Below are 26,426 nucleotides of genomic sequence, written 5' to 3' on the forward strand. Positions count from 1 at the left end.
CTCAATCTTTTTGATTCAAATGTACACCACAGTACAGAGAAAGAGCTGTCATTGCAAAAACTACATTTACAATTTTTGAATCTTAATTTTAAAATAAAATAGCATATATAAAACTGGGATGTGTTGATTAAAAAGCTAGTCAAATTACAAAAGTGTAAAAAAAAACTAAGTATTTTATTTACAACTTTGTGTAATAATTATGCACATGCAAGCATATTAATTTAAAATCTTGGCACACTTTAAGAAAACATTTTAAATCGAAGACGTATGGCTGACAAAAAACATTTGGTAATCCCTGAATTACAGGATCTATTGCTTCAGTAACAACAGTAAATTGTGTGGGATTTTTTTTTTTTTATTACATACATTAGTCAAGTGAATTTTACATATCAAACAACAGTAATTGCATATCAAAAGCACTAAGTGCTACAACTGTTATTGTGTCAGTATCTTCCAGGCTTTACAGAGCGATTCTGTAGTTCCATATTTGTGCAACAAAGTTGTTGCCTTGGAGTAGATGTGCTGTGGAAACGGAGTAAGATGCTTTCCCATGTGCAGCAGGACAATACAACATTCCATGACATCTGGAAATGGGTATTTCTAAAATGGGAGGGAAAATGTAATTATAATAATATGCATCTCATGTGCAATTATATATTGATAACAACATATGTGACCCTGGACCACAAAACCAATCATAAGTCGCACGGGTATATTTGTAGCAACAACAGATTTTTATTTTATGCTAAAAATCATTAGTATATTAAAGGGATAGTTCACCCAAAAATGAAAATTGTCATCATTTACTCACCCTCAAGTATGTTTCCCACATTCTTCAGAATATCTTCCTTATGAAGACATTCATACAGGTTTGGAACTACTTGAGGATGAGTAAATGATGACAGAATTTTCATTTTTGGGTGAACTTTCCCTTTAAGTAGCTAATATCTTCATGGAACATGATCTTTTTGTAAATATCAAAACTTAATTTTTACATTTACATTACATTTAGTAATTTTGCAGACGCTTTTATCCAAAGCGACTTACAATTGGGGAATACATAAAGAGATTCATCTTAAAGAGGCAAACAGACAGAGGAAGTGCTCGTAATAACAAGTCTCAGGCATTGTTCAAATAAGTACAAGCTAGAAAGGGAAGGAATAAATAAATAAAGAGAAAGACAAAGTTTTTTTTTTTAATTTACATTTTCTCAATTAATTTTTGATTAGTAATAGGCATTGGATAACTTTAAAGTCGATTTTCTCAATGATTTTTTGCACCCCATTTTCCAGATATTCAAATAGTTGAAACTCAGCCAAATATTGTCCTATCCTAACAAACCATACATCAAAGGAAAGCTTATTTATTCAGCTTTCAGATGATATATATATCTCTCTCAATTTCAAAAAACTTTACCCTCATGACTGGTTTTGTGGTCCAGGGTCACATATAAGAAAAAAATTTGTTATTGATAACAATAATAAGAAGTTACTACTAGTATTGATGATGATGATGATGAGAAACAGCAGCCTTAAAATATTATGTAGGGGTGTCCCCGACTAAGGATTTTCATAGTCGAATCGGAATTTTCGAATCGTGCCAATAGTCGACTGATAGTCGAATCATATATTTGGGGGCGGGGCAAATGCTCCTCTGTTGTGACGGATTAGAAAGCGAAACTTTAATCTATAGGTGAAGTTGGATTTATTCAGCACATTAAAATATTTATTTAAAGCTTCTTTCTTTTAAGATTGTTATTTACAGCATTATCATAATAGGCTGTATGTTAACTTATTGGGAGAAAACCGGTAGTTCGATGTGAAATCACACATTGAGCACCCCCATATAGCCAAAATGGCATGATCATTACACCCCGCGAATATTCGACTGTGAGATTGGTGCTGCGTCCCAATTCGCCTACTTATACTATGCCCTAAAAGTATGTACTCTTTTTGTGAAGAAAAAGTACATACTTTTGAGTATGTAGCAGAATAGTAGGCAAGCTTTGGGACATACTACTTCGTCATAGCTGCATCTTTAACGGACGCTCTGTTGCTTAGTTACGTGCATCCTGTAACTGTTTAAACTGCCCTGTCAATCATCTTGTCACAGTTAACATCATCCACATTTCGTTTAATTTGATTTCCTTCCGTATTGGAGAGAAATACAGAAGCACATCGCGGGTCTTTCATGCCGAGAACTCTGCTCATGTGTTTGCATAATGATGTATTTCAAAGTTAATGACCAAACGTGTCATTATAAAAGTTCACAGTGTTTCTGCAGATTAAATATAACGTGGATAACATTAAATAAATATTTTTTCATCAGGTTAGACACTGATTATTTATCACTAAAATCCCTTTCTCTACCTGTCTGTCGGTCGCGCATATCTGCCATGTTTGTAGTTTTTTAACACTTTTTATGCGTGTTTGTAGTTCTAATCGAATCCTCGTCCACCGCGCAATGTGTTGTGGGCAATATTAGCCGTTAGAGTGTGCATAGATCTGCACTTCGAATTCTAACCGGAAGTAGTAGACCATCCGGGAATCTTTGGCATACTTTTTTTAAACATACTATGATTTGGGACATACTAATTCTATTTTCGAATACTATTTAGTACGGATAGTATGCGAATTGGGACGCAGCATGGGAGTCGAATCAGGCTCCTCGAATTGAAGCATCGAATTGTCACTATTCAGGGACACCCCTAATATTATGCATGTTAAACAGAGCCACTTACTTTGACAAGATCAGGAATAGCAGCGAGCGCTTTGTGGTGTTCAGCAACCTGGGCAGTCAGAGTAGAGAGAGTTTCACTGCTTAAGAGAGACAAAAAGGAGCTGTTAGACATTTCTTTGAAGCACCAGAATCAAAGCACAAACGATTCAAAGGGTATAGCCTTAGACATACCTTTTCCCACTCAAAGATCCTCCATGTTCCTCTGAAGTTTCAGGTTGAGAAGTACTAAGTGCTTGTGGGCTCTCATGAGAGTCTTTACACTGATTGTGCTGCTGAATGAGGCTAGTGACTCTCCTCTGAACCTCTGCTATGTTTCTCTGGGTAGCCTGAAGATTGGCGTGAGGTTCAGAGAGAAGAACCTTCCAGAAGCCCTCAGAGAAAATGACACCAGATTGAGCTTCTCCGTTACAGTTTGCTTCAACTTCACTGTGGTTCTTCTCTGTTAAACCGTGACCATTGCTGAAGGTGTTATTGGTCAAAGCTGATGTTTCAGCACTGTAGTTCCACCATTTCTTATACATGAGCTGATAACAGACAAACGCCTCCACACTTTGAGAAATTACCAAGCTTCTTTCATCAGTTGGGGCTAGTTTCTGTTTGTAGAATGTCACAGACTCCAAACCTGCATTAAAAAAATATCATGATATCACGATATTTCATGATGATATATTATATCATGATATATTTAATTTAGCTTGAAGCAAGGTTTTGATGATATCCAAATTTGCACTTTGATACCATTGAAATATCATAATTCTCAATCCATTTCAATATTACAAAAAACTAATACTAGCCTAACAAAAGTGTACTCAAACTGAAAACAAGTAAACAGTCAGTGATTAAAAATTACAAAATCGAGCACTAGAAATAAGAAATACTACTTAAATTGTATGTTACGCTGCATAGTCTTCACTGTAAATGTGCCCATCCCTAATTTGAACCGTTCACTTTAAAGTTAATTTGGAGCGATTTCATTTAATCTCAAAACACAATCATATTGACTTCTCTAACCTTGTGTTAGAAGCAGCTGGCACACCTCCGTCATTAGCGTGAAGTGTCCCACCTCAGAACCTCGAGTAAGAGCTCGCAGTAGATCCTCTAGAACAGATGGCCAATCACACAACAGCTGGCTCAAAGCACACAGTGTCACGTCCAATGAGATGTGAAATAAGAGCTGAGAAATAAAAGATAAATGGAAGATCAGTAAATTTGATGATGACATCCAAAAGATATCTTACTTATTTTTTCTAAATCGGTGTTGTGTCTGAAAAACGCATTCTGGTCAAAAATGATCTAGAGACAAGGATGAACACTATAATAGATAACTGAATGGCTGTAATGCTAACATAATTATATACACTACAGTAATCTAGTGTTGTGAAGTGAAAGTGAAGTTTCACTTTGATTTGATGGTCACTTTTGCACATTCTGTTGACTAGAAGTAATACTACACCTACATGTCTACTACTATAATGTCTGTTGGGTGACCATTAAAATAAAGAGTTAGCAGATTGTTAACAGACAGACAGCCTAGTAATACTCTGATGAAAGTTAGTTGACGCATAGATGCAACATTACTTATAGTCAACACAATGTTCTAAGGGGACCATCAAAATAGAGTGTTACTTGAAATTGTTTTACACAATATGAACACACACACAAAAAAATGCAAATAATGATATATTTATTTTAAATTATACAATAGCTAAATTATATATATGGGGTTATTAAAACAATGTTTGTATTAAAATATTGTAAAGATGTTGCTCAGTTCAATATTATCATCAACTTGTGTGTAATTCATTAAATAGAATATAATGTAATATAATAATAATATTTTATTATATACAGATGTTTCTCAGTTTAATATCAACCATTTTTATCTGTAATTTATTAAATAAAAGATTTAAAAATATTTTTAATTATATTATTCTGCATTATAACATACTGATATTATATAATATTTAGTGCTGTCAAACAAAATAGTGCTGTCACATCCAAAATAAAAGTTTTTGTTTACATAATATATGTATGTGTGCTGTGTATATTTATTATGTATATATAAATACACACACGTGCATGTATATATTTCAGAAAAATAGGTTGTGTTTATATTTTAAATATTTATTTATAATATAAATTATATGAATATAAATATAGACATGTCAATATTATCAAAATATATACTGTATGTGTGTATTTACATATACATAAATATACACAGAACATACACATATATTATACAAACAAACTTTTATTTTGTATGCGATTAATCGTTTGACAGCACTAATTATATTATATTACATTATATCCGTCAGTCTGCAGTATGAAAAGTGCATCTGTTGGCATCTTATTTTCACACATACTTGCTTCAGAGGAACACTAGTGGTGGCAGGAGGATTCTCAATGGCTCTCAGCTGTTGATGGAGCGTTTTCACTTTGACCAGGTCAGCGGCTGCCACCCCAAACTCACTCTGCCACACTCTGTGCACCGTGGAGAGGAAGTTCTCATCACAGGACTTAGACCAAGTGTGCGAAGAAGCCACACTCCAGGTGACCACACCTGTATCTGCCAGTCTTTGAGTGAGAATCTCATTAACACAGAACACCAGTCTGTGACCCTATGAAGAACAGGAGAGAAAAATGCTTCATAATATTTATTTTCTAACATAAAAACCTATTACTGGCAAAAGAAAAATGTCTAATGTCAAGAGCAAAACCTACTGAAGGAAAACCTGCATAAATAAAAATAATATAAAAATAATATTCATATCAGTGTCAATTTAGCATAGTAATTTATTGAATATATCTAAAAACCAACAGCGAAGACAGCCGAAAACAAACCAAAAGTGAGTCTTGCATCCTCAGGATTTCCTGTGCTGCAGCCCAGTCCTGGAAAAGCATCAAGTCTTTGGCGCACCTCAGAGAGAGAGAATGTGCAAGCTCACTTTCTCCTGATATCTGCGCCAGATTAGCCGCAGTCCTTAGCGAAATCACATCACCCTTCTTGGCAATCACTTTAGCTGCATCAAAGCTCGAGTCTGCGGCAAGGTAACTGACAGGTGAAGAAAGAAAATACTTTTTTAGTCAGTCAAATTAATTTGATTTCATACATTCACTCCCTGAATGTATGTACCTTTCCCACTATACCTCTCTACATGTATATTTTCTATTTTCACATACGTGATTGTGCAGGGCTCATGATGACCAACACTTGGAGTAACTCTATTGAACTCTGATATCCTTGATCCAGCTGTATTTTTTTGCCAATTACCTCCTTTTTATAGCATTTTTTACTTATTGTGATTTGTTTTAATTGAATGCAACCTAGGGTAACTAATACAATATATACACACATCCTGGACTGTATACAACAATTAAATTATATACATACTGTATAATATTAAGATCTAGTAAATGTTAAATTTACTGTAGCTGCCTGACATCTTACGCACACCTCCACATAAATGTTTTTATACCTCTATGTTGTTTTCACTTACCATTTTGCTGCAGTAGCATAATGGCCATCCTTTTCAAGCACTGCAGCCCAGCTCATGTAGAGATCTTTCAGCACAGGGTCCTCCGGCTGGAGTCTGGCTTTTGCTAAAGCTATGGCCTCCCTGAGGATTTAATGTAACACAAACGTTACCTTCTGCTCAGGCCAAACACCACTGACAAAACACAATTGCCTATTGTGATGTTTCGAACCGGTAGAACTGGTGGCTCTTCAGAAGGTTGATGGCTTCATAGAGTTTATGGATGGAGACGAGATGTGACGCTGCTTTGAGGAACTGCTCGTGGTGGCAGAGCTGTTTCACGTACGCCTCTACAGTCCTGGCCCACACTTGATAGCCAGCTAAAATAAAAAGGAGAAATCTTTAAATGAATGTGCCAAATTTATAGAACCTATAGACCTTTGTGTCTATGCTTGTGTGATTTTTTTGAAAAATATTTATACCTATTTTTAACCAAAAGTTTGAAGTTTTAATGGCTTGAAAATGTAAAGTGGTGTAACCATACATGAAGTATAAAATCTAAAGTAGTAATTATTAATAATAATAATAATGACATTTTTGAAAATGTGTGTACAAACCATTATGCGTGTAATTCAATAACAAAAACAAAAGTAAAAGTAAAAAATCATGAATTTTCTTGGGGTCATTCCACTTGACATTTGAAAACTTGTACAAACCTTGCCATATATGTAAAAAAATAAATAAAATAAATAAATGGTTTACATATTACAAGAACACGACATGTTTGTTACACCACAATTGCTGGTCAATATTTTGACATTTTTAATAAAAAGTTGATGCCAAGTATTTTTCAAGAAATTATAATTTTTTTTATAAGACTTTTTTCTGTATTATTAAACTTTTTGACATTTCTGACATTGTCTGAATGCCAATTTAAAAAATTTGAATAACCCCAAAATTACCCATTAATATAAAAATATATATGAATTATATTTTTATTTATTATTTACTTTGTTTTTATAATTATAGATATTTTTTACTTTACAGATAAAGCAAAACTTTGTTCAACAGCCATTATACTGCCAGACATCTTACCCATTGGAGCTAAACTGAGGAGATGGTCAGTCAGTTCTCCTTTCTCCACAGCAAGATTTATCGCTCCAATCAGATCTCCTTTCCACAGCCTCAGATACACCATTGAGTCATAATGACCAGCCTCTATGTGGCTCTCCTCTGTTCAAAACACCAAATCAGTGACTCCATGATTCACCTCATATCTTCAGCATACTAGCAGATACTGACACTACCGTACACTGGGTTCAGCCGTTTCTGTGCCTGACTCACCTTCCTCCTGAAACATCCTGTAGAGGGCATCCCTGTCCGTGAACAGGCCAAGCTGAATATGATCTCCAGATCCTGGAACACATGTTCTGCTTTGCCCTGAGGAGCAGAAGGGAAAGGAAATACGCTATGTACATTGTAACTAATTTTGTCATTTTGTCACTGCAGCAGTTCAATTTGAGTTCTAAATGAGAAGACAAGCAAATATTTCTTATAAAAAGTGCAGGGCCAGTACCATTGTGCATGATATCTGATGGCATTACTATGGTAATGGATATATAAAAATGAATTGATTTCATATTAACCATTTATGCAACTGTTCAAATGTTTGGTATCAGTACAATGTTTTTTTTTTAAGGAAAATAATACTTTTATACAGCAAGGACAAATTAAACTGATCAAAAGTGACAGTAAAAACACTGAAAATGTTACAAAAGATTTTATGGTAACACTTTACAATAAGGTGTCATTTGTTAACATTAGTTCATGTATTAACTAACATGAACAAACAATGAACAATGCATTTATTACATTATTTATTAATCTTTGTTCATCTTAGTTAATGAAAATACAGTTGTTCATTGTTTGTTCATGTTAGTTCAGATTGCATTAACTAATGTTAACAAACACAACTTGTGATTTTAATAATGCATTAGTAAATGCTAAAATTGACATGACCTAAGACTAATAAATGCTGTAGAAGTATTGTTCATTTTTACTAATGTTGTTAACTAATGAACCTTATTGTAAAGTGTTACCGATTTTATATATATATATATATATATATATATATATATATATATATATATATATATATATATATATATATATATATATATATTAAAAATTAAAGTTTTTTTAAAACGCTTTTTAAAAGTTTCTATTCATCAAAGGTTTGCTTTTTGTAATGGCTGCTTAAACTTCAGCATTGTCACCACAGGACCCATTTACATTTTAAAACAGAAAAGTTATTTTAAATTGTAATAATATTTTACAATATTGCATTTTACGAGAAATTGAGATTGGAAAGACTTTTAAAGACTTTACATTTAAAAAAGACAAAAAAAAAAAAAGACAGTCCATCGTTAAACATAGAATCCCATTGTAATGCTATGGTGAAAGGCCAAAACAACATTTTACATTTTTTGTTAATGTGTTTCTGACATATCTTATAAATTGCATTTGATTTATCTTTCAGCATTTCATTTTAAACATTTTACTTAAACACCAAGCCTTTTCTGAGACAAAGTATCTCACCAAGACAACTGCAGTATTATACCTAAGTAAACATCTCAGAGATGTATTCATTTCAATTTAATAACTTAGAATATGCTTATCTTCAAAAGATGGGTAAAGATTTTATATATACACACAAGTATGTTCTTAAAACTTATGTTGGGCTCCCAACTTACCATGTGAGTATCTTACAGCTGCAAGTGTCTGACAGTCCTGTTGAAGTTCCTCTTTGGGTCGGTGATCCATAGAAGTACTCAGAGGGAGAATAGAGCGTGGCTTTCTCTTTTTTAAAGACAGATCTAAAATAAAAATTAAAAATAAAAAAGTAAACTAAATACCATAATAGCCTTTCCAATGTTTTTGATTTTAATGACATGTAACACCATACAATATTTATTTTTCATTTAATTTATTAATTTACATTTATTTAACATTAATTTATTAAATAAATAAATTGATAAAGTTAACTAATAAATTATTAATTAACTAATATTACTGTTAATAACCATAGTACTAATTACTATTATATATATATAATAATAATTAAAATAATAACCGGCCATTACAGTTGCCAAGAAATGCATCAACAAGCCGCCATTATTATAGAATATGTCGTCACAAATGTATTTATTTAGTTGCATTTTACAATCAATTCAGAATCAACTATCCATTTCATAATCAGTTTTTCTTGCATGATGCATGTTTAAAAAAATACATTATATAAAAAAAAAAGTAAGAATAAGTTGCGAGATAATGTCTGTATGTAGTCAAGATATTTTTCTCATTACAAAGCAGAGACTGACCTGGTTTCTCTCTTTTCTTTTCATCTTTGACCTCCCTTTTAACTGCATGACTGAACTTTTCTCCATTCTGAACCCTCTCAGTGCCACGTGTGCCCACACTGCTCTCTCTGGACCAGCCTGTGACCCCAATGATAAAGGTTATTCATCAGACGACACCCAGACAACCGGAGTGACATTTCAAAGACTGCGCTGGAAGCACAAAAGTGAGAGGAAGCGGAAGAGACAGCGAGAGATGAAAGCAAGAAAGATGGGCCGTTACCCGTGACGGATGGACCGTCTGTGTTCTCCCTCTCTTCTTCCTCCTCGTCATTGTCTGATTGGCCCTCTTCTGCTCCACTGCCTGCTGCTCCTTTAATTTCTTCACCTAAAGGCAATTCCCTTTCTTCTGCCTTCATCCCTCCTTTTTCTGATGCCTTCTTTTTCTTCTTGGACTTTTTCTGCGGTCCTCTCTTTTTCTCCATCTCAACACGTTTCTTACCTGATGAAAACATTAAAGGTATGTGTACAGTTAATGATTCAAATTATTTATATTTTATATGTATATATTTTAGAGCTTTTGGCTCCATTTCATAAAAATAAGAAAAAAGAAGCAAATGATAAACAACATGACAAAAACAATAGACAAAATCAATAAACTTTTGTAGCTTCAATTTGTTTCAAATTTAAGAAATACTGCAGAAATTGAATAATCAAAAACTAAAACACCGCATATTCTTCACTTCATAAAACAAATATGAATGGATTTTTATTAAACATACAAAAGTGATTCAGTCAAGAGCAGTGAGTGTGTTTCTCTTGTTTGTCTTTTGTTGTTTGATTAACATTAATGACACAAGCAGAAGCAGATTTATTAGGCTCTTGTCTCTTTAAGATCGAATGCATGGATCCAATATACTGATTCGCATCTGATTTAAGCCAACTGTTTACCTTCACTTAAGATATAACTGTTTACGTAAATACCCCACACATTTTAGACATACCTGTGTGTATTTGATCATTCAAGTGCAATAAGACCCAGAAAAAGAACTGAATACATAATCACATACTGTTGGTCAAGGTTTCAGAGAGGCAACTTTCTGTGCACGCTTTGGCTTGAGCACCTTGTTCATGGCTTACTGCGCTTAATAACTCTATTTAACAAGCACTTCCTGCTCTTTATTTTCGATAATGCATGTTTTCATATCACTCAATATCGTATCAATATCTTTTAATACTGTGCTACGCTGCTATATTTACATTCCGTGAAATAAACAAATGTCCAGTGACACACACTTTATACCATGGTCACAAAGGATATTGTCAAAACGCTTTAGTAAATGATGATAAAATGTTCATTTCTAGGGCAAATTATTCTTTTAATAAACATTTAATTCAGGACCAGCTCTACTTGTGTATATATACTGATGTTAAATATAATGGTATACATACTCTTCGGAGGTGTAACGTGTTCCTGCTTGGATATGGCCCATTCATGGAGGGTGAAGTCATCTCCACCGGTCCAGACTAGGTCTGGGTGAACAGTGGACCACTGCACGCACAGTAGTCGACCCGAGTGACCCCTGTAGTTAGTCACTGGCTCCTCTTTCAGCACATCCCACACCTGTGAAAATCATTAAAAATTATTAGTTTATTAGGACAACCCACATAAATTTAAAATTGGATAATCCATTAAATTTCCAGATAAAATAACCTTGATTTCCATGATATTACTGGGAAATAAGTAATTTTTCTTTTTATTTTTAATAAAAAATTAACTTGCCTGAGCAGTTCCATCATAACTCACTGTCACCAGATGGCCATCGTGATGGGGGCTCCAGGCTAGGCTGGTGATTTTGTTGGTGTGACCAGTGAGAGTTCTAAAAGGTTCAGTCATCAGCACTGGACTCTCTGATGGAGTTTCTGTAACAGAAAAAAAACAAATGAGAAAAACACACATTTATTGGCTATGCTCGGAATACCATACTACAACCTGAATTCCGGAAATGTTGGGAGGTTTTTAAATTTAAATAAAATGAGAAGTAAAAGACTTTCAAATCACATGAGCCAATATTTTATTCACAATAGAACATAGATAACATAAATGTTTAAACTGCTCATTTCAAATTTGATGCCTGCTACAGGTCTCAAAATAGTTGGGACGGGGGCATGTTTACCATGGTGTAGCATCCCCTCTTCTTTTCAAAACAGTTTGAAGACGTCTGGGCATCGAGGTTATGAGTTTCTGGAGTTTTGGTTTCCAGGTGCTGAAAAGTTGTTCTTGACGTATTTTTCGTTTAATGATGCACCAAATGTTCTCTATAGTTGAAAGATCTGGACTGCAGGCAGGCCAATTCAGCACCCGGACTCTTTTACTACAAAGTCACGCTGTTGTAATAGCTGCAGTATGTGGTTTTGCATTGTCCTGCTGAAATACACGTCATCTGGAGGGGAGCATATGTTGCTCTAAAACCTTTATATACCTTTCAGCATTCATAGTGCCTTCCAAAACATGCAAGCTGCCCATACCGTATGCACTTATGCTCCCCCATACCATCAGAGATGCTGGCTTTTGAACTGAACGCTGATGACACTCTGGAAGGTCTCCCTCCTCTTTAGCCCGGAGGACACGGCGTCCTTGATTTCCAACAAGAATGTCAAATTTGGACTCGTCTGACCATAGAACACTTTTCCACTTTTAAATGAGCCTTGGCCCACAGGACACGACGGCGCTTCTGGACCATGTTCACATATGGCTTCCTTTTTGCATGATAGAGTTTTAGTTGGCATCTACAGATGGCACGGCGGATTGTGTTTACCAACAGTTGTTTCTGGTTTCTGAGTATTCCTGGGCCCATTTAGTAATGTCAATGACAGAATCATGCCGATGCTATATTTTCTGTCCAATTTTATTGTGTTACTTTCAATAAACGTGGTTATTTTATTGGCTTGTGATTTTTAAATTCAGTATCATTAAAATCGAGTTAAATTAAAAAGTCTTTCAAAAATGACTTAATATTATTTAATAAAATAATAAATAATTATTACAAAGCAGTTTCGGTTTCGGCCAATAATGTTCTTTTCGGTGCATCCCTAGATTTTTATGTAAAAATAAATGTTTTCAGGGTGATATAAGACCCCACTGTGAAATTATCTTGGTAATTATGGCTTCTTGCCACATACGTAATTTCATCATATCTTATTACCTCAGGACGACTCGCAGTACCTGCTGCAGCAGTCTGTTATCAGTTGGGTTGTTATCATTAAATAACAGACCACTAGATGGTGCAATTGATTAATCATAAATGAGAATTGCCATTAGCCGAATAAAATTATGAATGAATGACGCATAGTAGTTCTGCTCTAACCATGGACAAGTTTTTGAAAAGACAACAAGTGCCAGGTAAACGTAAAGTAGATGATGAATCTACTTCAAACATCACAACTACAACAAAGAGAAGAAAATATGATGAGGCATATCTATACAATTAGATTTTTGTGCAGAGGCGAGTTTGAGAAAATCTGTTGAAAACAATGAATACTGTTACATAGTTAAAAATAATAATAATAATAAATGTTGAAGCTGCATGCTTTACTTGTAATGCTTCTACTCTAAAAGTGAATAGTTCCTTATTTATTTATTTATTTTTTCCAGTAAGTTGTCACACACTGAATTTGTGTTAATTACCATTAATGAATTACAATGTTTCAAACAAATCCTCACTGTATGTGGATACTAGTAGTGGTGCGTTCAAGTCATGTCGGATACATCGTATTTACGAGTTGAACGCACATGAATGCCACCACAAAGTCGTTATTACGAGTGGGAAACTCGGAATTTTCTTTAAGCCCCGAGTTTCCGAGTTGGGGGCGTGTCCGTGAAAAAACATGTCAGACGCAGCCAAAGAAGATATGCAGCGTCGGTAAAGTTGTTGAAATTAATAAAATTATTTTTTTTTTGTAATGTGCAATAAAACTATATAAGTTACATATACAAAATATTATATTAATGTATAATTATAATAGAACATATAATTATTCAGTTTACATCACCTTCATTAATTAAATAAAAACGGAAAAAAGAAAAAAAACACAATGATGCACATTCTTCTTTCAATATTTTGTAGATGTAGAGTTTAAAAAAAAAGTTGAATTGTGTAGAAAAGTTAAATCGCCATATTTTTCCGACCAAAGGGACTTGAACGCAACCGACGTCGTAATAATGACTTGCTAACTTGTAAGTACGAACGTCCCAGGAGCACTTGAACGCAGCACAGGGCTGTAAGATTCCGAAATTTTTGGAATCGAGTCTGATTCTGATTCCTGGTTCTGGAATCGATGGGATTCAATTCCGAGAATCGATTCCTCTGTTGTTTTCGATTCTTGTTTTTTTAGATCGAAGGAACCTAATCTCACCATGACTGCGGGATATAAAGGTCGTAGAAAGTATCCTTCTCATAGTATGAAGCTTTATTTGTAAAAAATGACGATACATTTCTATAGCTATGATTGATTTTTAAATAGTAATTTTGCCTGCTTTGCCAGTGAAATTAGTCATAGTTCACTGCTCAGCAGGGACATGCATATCGCATGAATTGAAAAAGACACGAAGTATTTAAAATAAATGTGCACAGTTCAGCTGAATGATGAAGTTTACTTTGACTGTATGCTTTGGACAAAATTAACAAACTGTACATTGAAACAAAATAACCAGAACATTAACAATAACACTGATAGAGCTCGTGGTTTATCTGTCAATCAGATGCGCTCTCGGCCACTGATAGGCTCGTGACGTTTTCTTTTAGAATCATCATTGGCTGATAGAAATAAAAAAAAAAAAAATAGTATTTTAGATGGAAATAAGATCCTCAATCAGGTCATGATCTATTCTGTCGTGCAGCGCTCAAAATTGTGGACAACATAAGCCAGTTCCACCGTAAAATAACCCCCGAATCATTTTTTTTTTTGAACTGGTTCTAAAACCATCCGAAAGAACCTTTTCGTGGAAACGAATCAGACTTCTAATCACTTTTAGCGAGCATGAGGCGAAGGGTAATACAAATATAAAAATTAAATAGATTGTTTATATATAAAAAAGAATCTTTTATCTCACAACTGTAATTACGGCTTTTATCGAGCATGAGGGAGGCGAATGGTGCTTCTCAAACGGAAGGCTGCATCCTCAAATTCTGATGATCTCAGTACCGACTCGTTTTTCTTTCAGTTTATTTTCGTGAATTTAAATGTGTGCAGCCTTCGTAGGATGCAGCCTTCCATTTGAGAGGCACCCATAGATAAGCTTTGTCGAACTGAAAAAAGCTCTGAATGAGGAGTCGATTCCTCTTGACTCTCGATTCCCAACACCTCGGAATCGATTCTTTTTGGAATCGATTCCCAGCTCTAGTGGATACCCGAAGCTGTACGATACATCTTAGTACTTTTATAGAAACAGGAATAAAACGGATCTTGCTTGGTGTGTTACTTTGTAAACAACATAGTAAATCATAATTTATAGCCTATTTGTTACATAAAAAAATTATTTCTATGTTAAGACTAGAATAGGCTACTTATGGCAAACATTTGTACATTCATTCTAATTATATCCTATTGCAAATACACTCACAATAGTATAGTAAAAAAATAGTTATTTGTAGTGTAATGAGACTGGAGCCGCCTGGCAGAAAATTCCTTGACGCAAATTCGCATCTGTTGTGAAGTGAATTTCACGCGCGAATGAAGGGAGTAAACTAAAAATGTTCATGCGTGAATAGCGCGATTTATTCACGCAAGTCGCGTCTGGTGTGAACGCACAGTAGACATCCCTTTTATGTTACAGACCTGATGTCAGTTAACTTAATTAGTTGCTAGATGTTCTCCCAGCTGAATCTTTTCAAAATTTCTTGCTTTTTCAGCCTTTGTTGCCCTCGTGCTAACTTTTTTGAGACCTGTAGCAGGCATCAAATTTGAAATGAGCTCATTTAGTGGATAAGTGTAAAATTTCTCAGTTTAAACATTTGTTATGTTATCTATGTTCTATTGTGAAAATAATATTGGCTCATGTGATTTTAAAGTCTTTTAGTTTTCATTTTATTCAAATTAAAAAAACGTCCCAACATTTCCGTAATTCGGGTTGTATCATACTAGTCTTACTATACCCGTAGCATTTTCTGTATGCATAGAATAGCTAACAAAGATAGATACGAGAACAATCAAACAAGGATGACGAGCTGATTCTCACCTATGAGGCTCTTTAGGTCATGGACATAGACTATGGCATTACTGGAGCCGGAAGCCAGCAGATACTGAAGCTCATTCTGAGAAGAGTGTTCATGGTGCCAACGCAGTGAATTAATGACCTTATGATGCTGCTGCACTGTGCACAAGAGCTTCAGCATGGGAGCCTTCAATACCTCTATGGACCTAAAACAAAAACCCTTATGGAGTGAGACACTTGACACAAACCTTTTGATTTTTGATATAGTACATAGGGGGGCTTCAGAATGTGGTTTGATCTAGATTATCACTCATCTAGACTAATAAATGATTTAGAGATTGATAAATATAATTAATCAATTTATTACTTGAGGAAGAGGAAACAGTTTTGATCAACATTATTACCCATCTTCATTTCCAATGGCCAAAACACTGCCATCCGGCTTCCAGCTGAGGTCTGTATGGGGGGGGATCTTGTGCTGAACAACAGAATAATATTTTATTTAGAAAAATATACATAAAGACGGATATGAACAAATTATTTTTCACCTTACTTTGATGTTGTTGGTGTCTCGGATGAGTTTGTCAATGTTACTGGCCTCCCCTGAGAGCTTCCAGGGGTCGTGCTGGAAGATGACCCCCTCTCCAGCACAGCTGTATAAGCTGTAGGACGGCTTGTCTCCTGATTCCCCTGTGCCACACACATACATAATTATTAGCAGCAACATCACTGTTACTATTTTTCATACCCCTCTGAACAAACAAAAGCAATTATCTCCACCCCCTTGAGCATCGGAGATGGATACAGTGATGAATGTGTCATTTCTCAGCGGTGAGGTGAAATTAAGTTTTCATTCCTTGATTATCCAACAAAATCAACAGAGGGAAAGCAAGCAATTTGTCCACACTCGCTCAATTGCGGAGTGCATTTAAAAGGAGCTGGGCATCACTTATTGCTGATGGATTGTTCTTGGTGCCATTCCAAGTTCATTGTTTACTGGCCCATGTGGGTTTGTGTGTAGTTTATGAATTAATTTACCAAAAGACATGGGCGGCACAGGAGGGCCCCATGAGAGGGTGTAGACGGTTCTGCGGTGGTAAGTGCTTGAGATTTGAGGTGGCCTGTGTGTGAAAACAAATAATGAAATTACATTTAAATTAAATCAAATTCAATTTAATCCAATCTTATAAACAATATCTTGCATATTATAGGTTCATTTGGATGCAAGATTACGTAAGAAATCACAACATTTCATATATACAGACCAAAAATTGGTGAAAACTGATCTGTTGTTCTTACTTGTTAGAGTAAACCTCATAGATGCCCACTTTACCATCATCTGTACCAAACGCCAGAGAGCCCTCTTTTAGTGGATGCCATGCCAACTGGAACAGAGATGGGAGCAAAAAAGGAATTTATGGCCTTGATTTCAAACTAACTGACTGAGGGAAATGTAACTGTCTTAAAGACATCTGACTCACGGCTGTGACTTTAGATTTGACCCCTTGCCAGAATGTCTTGATGTCATATTGGTTCTGAATAGACAGGGTGTTCCACACCCGGATCATGCTGTCCCCGACGCCTAGAGCCAGGCAGCCGGTGCCCACTGGAGAAAAGCTGAGACAGTACACAAACCCACCCAGAGTGGGCAGAGTCCAACAGCATTCCAGAGATGCCAGGTCCCAACACTTAATCTGAAATGACAATAGATTAAATGGTTTGAATCAAAGTCTATGAATGATAATAAACAGACAAAAATAAAAATGGGCGAGGGCGACCCTATTTTTGTTTGTTTGGAATAATTATGATTTTTGCAAGTCATTAAAAAATAATAAAACAAATTGTAATTATAGGTAAATTATTGTTTTTAATTGTTTTATATATGCAAAATATAATTTCGTATTTTTTCCTACTTTTATATATATAATATTGTATGTAATATGCAACACACACACACACACACACACATATATATATATACACATATACATGCACACACATTTCATATATACACTACATTATAAATTTCCTTCTCACATATTTATATATAGACCATGGTACTGAAAGATTACCACATTTTGGTGAAAACAGTTTATAAGTACATATTATGGGAGGAAGGTCTCACCTCTCTGTCCATTGAGGTACTGAGCAGAAGTTCTCGGTCTCCAGAACGAAACGAGCTCATGTTGAATACGATACGGCTGTGATTCTGTCCATCTGAGGAACTGCCCAGCAGACTCCACTTCTGCTTGCCTGACTTCTTGAGATCCCACATTATGATCTCACCGCTGCATGCCAACATTCACAGCGAGTCAACTCATGTTCCTTTACAAGAAAACATCTTCTGACACAAAATAACCATTTGGCATCTCATCTATACAACCATACCCGAAACAGCTGGACATAATCTGTGAAGGTCTCCCTTCAGGCCAGTGGACAGTCAGCCAGAGTCTTTCCTTCACCGTTGGATCAGCTCCTGCTCCTCGTCTCTTCAGGAAGGGAAGCTTCAGGGTCATTACACCTGAAAGGAGACACACTCTGACCTAAATGACCCTGCACCTGAAAGCTAGTATAAACCAGTGTGCAAGTTTTGGGCAATGAGTCTCTCTCGGTCACCTTTTCCTCTGGCTGTGCTCCATATCCGCATGGTTTGATCTCGACTACCTGATGCCAGGTAACACCCCATTTCTGCTCCTTCGGTCACCCCATTGCTTCCATCTATAGAAAGAGTCAATGACATGTCATTTATCATTTTGTCTTCTCTATTATTTCAGGGGTTCCTAATCTTTTTGCCAGCTGAATCCTTTTGATGCAAAATGTACTTGAAGTCCCCCTGAGATTTTAAATTAATATTTCAATAATTTGACATTCTTTCCGTTGTTCACAGTTCTTCATCAGGCTTTTAAAAAAATATATTTTTTATATGTCTATATAGTATTTATCAACATTTATTTCAGTTTTGTTTTAGTTATTTTAGCACATCAAATGAAAACTCTTAAAAATCTCAAAAGAGTTAACTGAATAAAAAAAGTTCTCTCAGAGTTAAAACCAGCACAATCTATTTGAGCTGTTCTTTACTCTGAATATGCAGCATAACTTACAGTACTATACAGTGTTGGGCAAGTTATTTTCAAAAAGTAATTAATTACTATTACTAATTACATCATCAATATTGTATTTAAATGACTAATTACTCTGTCTGAAAAGTAACTTAGTTACTTAAGTAACTTAATTATTCAAATCGCTAATTAGGCTACATCTTAAATAATTAATAGACATTAAACTTTTTATTCTTTCAATTTGAGTCAAACATAGAATAGTTTAGCCTTTTAGCTTTATTAAAAGCTATTTATTAAATTTTAGCTTTTAGCTGTAATACTTAAATATTTTTATAAAAAAAAATGTAACCTTCTTTGGTTAATAGAAATACTCTGAAGAACAAAATATATGAATAACAAAAAAGCTTAAGAAAAGTTAAACAATACATTTCAGTTTGGCAAGATGTTCAGGAAAAGCCCAACTAGTAAAATCCGTACAGGTTTATGTAAAAATAACACGTTAACTAATGTAGGTAAGGTAAGAATAAATTACATAAATGATCTTCTCTGCTGAATAAAGCCGTGTCAGATAGCACTGTTCTTCTGAGGTTAATTCCTCATAGCAGGACTTCTTTCAAAAAAGATGAAATTTAGACAAATCTTGATTTTTTTTTTTAATCTATTTTTTCTATCTAGATGAGGGTGTTTGCACGCAGGTGACTGCATATAATGAGCTCAGATACGGGAAAGACTGAACTTCGCTTTAGTTTCATAAGGATTACATAATCAAAGAATATTCGTTTTCGATTTGAATTCGTTCAATTTAAAAGTAGACACTTCAAGCTTTCAGATACGGGAAAGACGGTACCTCACTTTAGTTTCATACGGATTACATAATCAGATAATATTTGTTTTAGATTTGAATGCTTTCAATTAAAAGTACTTCAAGCTTCATATACGGGAAAGACTGTAGCCTACCTCGCTTTAGTTTCATATGGATTATATAAGCGAATATTCGTTTTCGATTTGAATTCGTCAATTTAAAAGTAGACACTTCAAGCTTTCAGATACGGGAAAGACTGTACCTCGCTTTAGTTTCATATGGATTATATAATCGAATATTCGTTTTCGATTTGAATTCGTTCAATTTAAAAGTAGACACTTCAAGCTTTCAGATACGGGAAAGACTGTACCTCGCTTTAGTTTCATACGGATTACATAATCAGATAATATTCATTTTCAATTTGAATTCTTTCAATTAAAAGTACTTCAAGCTTCATATACAGGAAAGACTGTAGCCTACCTCGCTTTAGTTTCATATGGATTATATAATCGAATATTCGTTTTCGATTTGAATTCGTTCATTTAAAAGTAGACACACAAGCTTTCTATAGACATATTTCTCATGTCTCTGTGTCAAATATTCGCTGAGTTTGTGATGCGTAGAAAGTTGCTCACGGAGACCTAGACGGCAGAAAGTGCACCCTGTTTGTTTTGTTTATTCTGCAAAAGCACAATTTTTTGTTGTTATTGTCAGTGTACACAAATAAAAGTAGGCCCTTTTTAGATTCGATTGATTTTAGTCTTTTCTGTATCTGAGTATTTAAGGTTTCTCTGTGAATCAGGAAAAACTGAAAGTGAACGCGCTAGGGCGCAGAGGGTTAAAGACGCTGCAATCAATTTTATCTTTAGACGGTAAATTTAGATTTCAAATTCAATATTGATTTTAGAACTGTTGAAATTATTTACTGTATGTAACGCAAGTACTTTATTACTTTACCCAGAAAAGCGCTACATAAAATGTAACTAATTATTACACCCAACACTGGTACTATATACTTTTTAAATTAAAAATGCAGCCTCTAATTTGATAATAATGATTTTATTGGACGTATTACAATTTCAATTTTATTTAAATTAATTGTGCAGAACCATTTGTTGATTTCAATGTTAATAAATTAATTACTAGGTTTTCATCAACTCACAAACCCACTGCACTTCCCTTTCCCATTTGGCAAAGGCAAGGTTAGCTCAGATTTTGAAATGTCATTTGTGTGCGACTCAAAAACTTAATGGTAATAACTGACTGAGGCAAAATGGACCATAAAGCATCTCTTGATTACCTGTGTTGTCTTCTGACCGCCCATATAGAGGCTCTTCTCTGGGTTGAGGGCACCATGCCAATGCGTGAATCTCATCATCATGCCCCCTCAGCCGATGGATCACCTCCCCTTTCTTACTGATGTCTATCACCACTATCATTCCATCCTTATACCTTTAAGAGGAAGCATAAACAGTTAGCATGCACCGAGTCTAGAGATCTCTATGATCACAACACATATTGAATAATTATACCACAAGCCTTTACCCCACTGCGATGTAGTTTTCCTCATGTGGAGAGCAGGATAAGCAGAAGATTGTTCGAGGTTCGGGGAAGAAACTCTGGGTGTCATTACTGCTAAACCAATAGCACACCACAATGCCCTTTTCATCTCCAGTGACTAGAAGAAGTTTCTGCAACGGAGACCAGTGGACTGCAGAGATGGTGCTCTGTTCAAACATATGGTATGTCAGTCACCATGATTTTCATTTGTTCATAATTTCTATATGTTTTATGCCTTGAATACCTTTTATAGAATACTGCAGTGTTTATTATAAAAGGTTTATTCATGCACATCATTATTTAAATCATTATTTCGGAGAAAAAACAAGTCCCACCATACACTATTTCTCGTTCAAGAAACCATTTCACTTGGATATTAGTCACAATAATAAAAAAGAGAAGATGATCACAATTTCTGTTTTATGACGATTTTAACACTGTTGTTGGGAACTATGCTTAATTAATTAAGCAGCAAAAGCAGTTATGAGTTTATGACTGTCATGGACTTATACTGTAAATGAGAAATGTATTCTCATTCTAGAAGCTGTTTCTCTCTCATATGCGTCACAATAGGGATGATTTTCAGTAGGGATTTTCAATAGGGATGATTTTCTGTTTAATGCCAGCCTTAACGTTGTTGCAAAATATTGTCACCTCACCAGTGTTACATTTTATAGCAGAATGACAGAAGATGTTGTCCAAATAACTTGTGATATGGATAGAAAATTAGAAACAAATTATGTTTTGCACTGTATGCCATCAAGTTAGTTTGATTTCACCTTGATTTTAGTAGTGATTTCATGGCTGTTACAGTATAGATGCAAGTTGTTTAATGAAAAATATAAATAATTATTTATAAAATTACTATTATAGTTACTCTGTACTTATAATTGCTTATACTCATTTAACAAAATGTTAAACATACTGACAAAAATTACATTTATTTCATTTGGAGGCAATGAAACTGTTGTCCGGGCAAGTAAGAATATTATTGTTGAGTCCGGAAGTTACACTTTTACCACTGTAGAAAATGGAAGAAATAAAACTGTAATATAGCACAAAACGTGATAAGGGAACAAACTGTGAGCCAGTCACATCACTTTAAGAAAGACAGGTAGAATATTCACTCACTTGGTGGACATTGTGCTCTTTCAACAGAATTTTCTGCTCAGCATCCCAGATTTTGACTGACTTATCATCTGAAGTGCTAGCACAAATGTGTTCTTGTCCATCATGGGAGCAAAATGCAAAACCAGAAACTCGTTCAGTATGCCCAGTGAGTTCGCCTGCAGAAGGAAGGTCTGATCAGATCAATGTGAATTTGCAAAAAGTATTATATTAAAGCATCCTGACTGAGCTCATACCTGTTACTGCTGGGGATGCTGCGGTCACATTTAGCAGATAGATTTTATTCTTTGCTCCAAAACCCAGCGCTCCTTTTCCATTTATGTCACTGCAACGTGAACAGTACCAGTTTGGAGACGCTGGCAGATGTCGTTGGTGCATTATTAAGAGAAAATGACCGCTGCATCAAGATCAGAGGATAAATTCACGGATAGTGACAGGGAATTCACTTCTCACATGTACTCATTCTGCCGAAAACACACCGGCTGCCGAATATCAGCAGCGTGTGCTGTAAAAATTATACGGAACGCGAGAAGGGACATTGTTACCGTAGAGACAGACAAATCTTTGTTTAAGACCGACGTATTCAATAGATAGGTTGGTAGAAATATATATCATACGCCTTATTTGTAATTAGAATATTTTTGTTGGAAACGATTTAACCAATAATAATAAAACGTATAACTTTGAACTCATTCTGCAGTGACATTTGCCGTAAAGCAAAACGTCGTAACATATTCAACCGATTCTCTTTTCCGAGAGTTTGTTCATTCAGGTAGTTCAAAACAACACTTCAGCGATTCATTTAAGTATCATTTTACCAAATCTCGAGACAGTCCATGATTTCGCAGAATGGCATATTACCTGCTCTAAACCTCTAAAAACAGTAAATCCATGTAGGCACTTACTGCCGTTTTTCGATGTATATTGTAATTTAATGCGTCCCTGTTCAGTTGTTGCAGCCATAACTTAGCTAATAACACAACGCAAAGTCGTTATGAATCTAAATATATATTTGCATTGACACTGAAAAATACAAAAATTCACTCACATCTTTTACATTTCAGTCGGATTTGCCAACGAATAAATCAGACCTGGGGTTTCGTTTCAATGGAGGTGTCGGTTCAACCTCTTCTTCTTCTTTGGTTCAACCGACTCACTGAAAAGATCCGAATCAAAAGAACGATTCGCAGACGAATCGGACATCCGTGATAATCAATATGGCGGCCTCCTTGGTGACATGGGCTGGTGAGTCAAACCAAATATAATTTATTTTTATTTACTTTTATATATGCATTTCCGTTCATTTGGTTTTAACTGGAAATTACATGGACATTGTTTATAGGTTTAGCCGCAATTGGTCGTGCTTGTCGACATATTCACTCTAGGTAAGAAAATCACATGCAGTTTCTCTACAATGTAAAAGGACACCGACTGAAATCTAATATAATCAGTGTGACTGTGTCTTAAAACATACTTAGCTACCTAGATAAACAGCATTTTTGGTCATCAATGTGCTGTTTAATGCTAGGTTTTGAGACGCTGGCTGCATATTTATTGTTTTACAATTTGTCTTGCTCCATTTAGGTTGCTTGGCTCTTCATCTACGTTATCACAGGTGTCATGTCTTCACACAAGTACAGAGTTAAACAGCAAACACTGGGAAAGGAAAAATCTGATTGTATATCCACCACAACAGAAAGATGAACCATGCAGACCTGCTGTTAGTAATTCATTTAATTTACTTTTGCATGTAATGAAGTTCATTATGGGGTTAAATTATTTGGGGTTTGACTTGTTTTTTGTTTTGTTTTGTTTTTTTGTTTATGTATGATAGGAGATTTATCACTGCAGACGACAGATTAAATACAGCAAAGACAAGATGTGGTACTTGGCTAAGTTGGTGAGTAATGGGCTATGTGTAATGACTCTCATTTATTGATAGTTGCACTTTAGTAAGTAACACGGCATATGCATAGCGTATGGAGTAAAAATATATAGTTGGTTACATTATTTTTGTGATGAATATTTTTACAGATCAAAGGTATGTCCATTGACCAGGCACTCAGTCAGCTCGAGTTCAACGACAAGAAGGGAGCTCAAATAATAAAAGAGGTAAAAATACAAACAGTGATATGACAGGAATATCTGTTGAACTGCTCAAATAGTATTGATTAAAATATGTATTTTGCAGTAAAAAAAAAAAATACAGTGCCACACTTTTGAAGTGTGTTTTGAAATCTATGGTGAGTTTTATATATTTGTTAAAGGTAATTTTGGAAGCTCAGGACATGGCGGTCAGAAATCACAATGTGGAATACAAATCAAATCTATATATTGGTAAGTTGGATACCTGCCAAACATTAACATAAAAACGATTAGTACACTTGTTGTCGTTTTTCTTGTGGAGTAATTTTTTTTATTTGTGCATTCAAAAAAAGTGTTTTCAACATTTCAACCTGCTTAAATTATCTTTTATTTATCGGCCAGCTCAGGTCCCCCTCGGTTGAAATCGTATCGTGGGTGGGGGGCTACATTAACACATTTGGAGGGGCATTGCCAGCAAATGCCCCCTCATGGTGCCAGTTGTGTCAGCGCCACAGTCCATAGGGTTTAAAAAATTAAATAATCCCAAAAATAATTTGCAAGCAATTTTGAGACACAGAAAAAAAAACATTTTGATGTGTTTGCAAGCTAGCCCATTTAAAATTCAAAAAGTTTTGAGTTAAACGTTCTGAGACTCAACCTCAAAAAAATCATTGGTGGTTTTGCTTAAGACACAAAATCAATCTACATTTAGTGCATGAAAAGGCAATATTTGATGTGTTATATGTTATGAATGCTTCTTTTGTATTTTATTTTGAATAATGCATACAAATTTCTGGATTGAATGTCATTTTATGAACATGGCTCTTGGACTTCCGTTTAAACCGTTAATTGTAACATCTGAATTATGTTTTCTTTTGGTCTGACTTCAACAGCTGAATCATTCTCTGGCAAGGGAAAATACCTAAAGCGTATTCGTTATCATGGGCGTGGAATGTTCGGCATCATGGACAAAGTGCACTGCCACTACTTCATAAAGCTTGTTGAGGGAGTCCCGCCCAAAGTTGAGCAGAAGACGGGATTCGACCAGGCCAAGGAGTATGTGGAGCAACTGAGGAACCGAACAATTATTCACTCGCTATAGTTCAAAAAGACTCTTGATGTTTTGTTAATGTGCTCATGTAAATAATAACTGAAGAATAAAGAAATCACACCAAGCACAGCTCTTGTTTTATCCTGTGGATCAAAGATGAAAGGGCATTTTTAAAAACCAAAACAATAAAAGTTTAATACAGTTAATTTTTTCCCCTATGCATTAAAATGTAAAATAATGACTATTATACATTTTTACCATAATTTAGAGGGAAAAAAAAAAAAAAACTGTCATTCGGTGTAACAGTTTATTTATTAAAACATCTTGTCAGGTGTATTTAGAACAGGAATCATTAGATGACATTAAAACACTTTATATAATGATCACATTGCAGATCCCATAAACTAATTGTTTGACATTTTTAAATCTTTACAAATCCTTGGCACTATCCTTCAAACCACTTGGTTTTACCCATTTGTCAGCAAGTTGTTTTTAAGCACTTAAAATATAATAACATTTTGTGTGATCACTTATTCTTATATATTTTAGTAAGTACAGGTCAGAAAGAGTACACTATATTGCCATAAGTATTGGGACACCCCCTGCTAATGAACAGGTTTGACTACTTTGGTTATTTCGAAGAGAACAAATCTTAAATGTTTAAGCATATAATGATATTCTAGGGAATTGTGTGCTTCTAATTTTATAGCAGACCCTGTTTCTATTCTAACATGACAATGCCTCTGTGTATAAGGGAGGGTTCAAAAAGAAATGATTGATTTAGTCAGTGTGGAACTTGACTGGTCTGCAGAAAGCCAATACCTAATCCCAGTTGAACACCTCTGGTGTGACTTTAAATTCAGACTTTGAGCAAAAAACTCTTTACCAAACACCAATGACTTGTACATACACTATCTGGACAAACATATTGGGGGAAAAAGCACTTCCAAAACTGT

The 26,426-nt window shown here is 35.0% G+C and overlaps 2 protein-coding genes across 3 annotated transcripts; one reads left to right on the forward strand and one right to left on the reverse strand.

The window, feature by feature from the left end:
• Positions 1-363: 363 nt before the first annotated feature.
• On the reverse strand, positions 364-23,510 carry gemin5 (gem (nuclear organelle) associated protein 5). Of its 2 annotated transcripts, XM_058758055.1 has the most exons (29): positions 23,383-23,510; positions 22,571-22,731; positions 22,338-22,492; positions 21,192-21,373; positions 20,947-21,098; positions 18,402-18,503; positions 18,174-18,306; positions 17,911-18,073; positions 17,267-17,479; positions 17,085-17,170; positions 16,824-16,906; positions 16,339-16,475; positions 16,190-16,263; positions 15,810-15,991; positions 11,355-11,494; positions 11,024-11,195; positions 9,855-10,073; positions 9,596-9,712; positions 8,969-9,091; positions 7,560-7,655; positions 7,311-7,448; positions 6,448-6,595; positions 6,240-6,359; positions 5,584-5,794; positions 5,106-5,360; positions 3,751-3,913; positions 2,911-3,361; positions 2,741-2,819; positions 364-600 (listed from the first exon to the last, which is right to left on the reverse strand). In XM_058758055.1, exons 2-29 carry the CDS (start codon positions 22,710-22,712, stop codon positions 436-438), a joined length of 4,401 nt encoding a protein of 1,466 aa, XP_058614038.1. In that variant the 5' UTR covers positions 22,713-22,731; positions 23,383-23,510; the 3' UTR covers positions 364-435. The 2 variants fall into 2 exon arrangements, with proteins under 2 accessions (XP_058614038.1, XP_058614039.1); XM_058758056.1 differs by lacking the exon at positions 23,383-23,510 and having other exon boundaries at positions 2,741-2,816; positions 22,571-22,830.
• mrpl22 (mitochondrial ribosomal protein L22) lies at positions 23,485-25,597 on the forward strand. The gene is made up of 7 exons (XM_058758058.1): positions 23,485-23,579; positions 23,677-23,719; positions 23,919-24,054; positions 24,169-24,234; positions 24,369-24,446; positions 24,602-24,671; positions 25,313-25,597. Exons 1-7 carry the CDS (start codon positions 23,552-23,554, stop codon positions 25,519-25,521), a joined length of 630 nt encoding a protein of 209 aa, XP_058614041.1. The 5' UTR covers positions 23,485-23,551; the 3' UTR covers positions 25,522-25,597.
• Positions 25,598-26,426: the final 829 nt, after the last annotated feature.

Source organism: Onychostoma macrolepis, chromosome 21 (genome assembly GCF_012432095.1).
Source record: "Onychostoma macrolepis isolate SWU-2019 chromosome 21, ASM1243209v1, whole genome shotgun sequence".
In the NCBI taxonomy this organism is placed as follows: Eukaryota; Metazoa; Chordata; class Actinopteri; order Cypriniformes; family Cyprinidae; genus Onychostoma; species Onychostoma macrolepis.

Excerpts from the sequence above, each read along its gene's own strand:
- gemin5 (XM_058758055.1), bottom strand. The coding sequence starts at position 22,712 with ATGCACCAACGACATCTGCCAGCGTCTCCAAACTGGTACTGTTCACGT. Across the intron at positions 9,092-9,595 it reads AAAGAAAAGAGAGAAACCAG|ATCTGTCTTTAAAAAAGAGA; the intron begins GTCAGTCTCTGC and ends TTTTTATTTTAG. Across the intron at positions 2,820-2,910 it reads GGATCTTTGAGTGGGAAAAG|CAGTGAAACTCTCTCTACTC; the intron begins GTATGTCTAAGG and ends GTCTCTCTTAAG.
- mrpl22 (XM_058758058.1), top strand. The coding sequence starts at position 23,552 with ATGGCGGCCTCCTTGGTGACATGGGCTG. Across the intron at positions 23,720-23,918 it reads TGTCGACATATTCACTCTAG|GTTGCTTGGCTCTTCATCTA; the intron begins GTAAGAAAATCA and ends TGCTCCATTTAG. Across the intron at positions 24,672-25,312 it reads CAAATCAAATCTATATATTG|CTGAATCATTCTCTGGCAAG; the intron begins GTAAGTTGGATA and ends TGACTTCAACAG.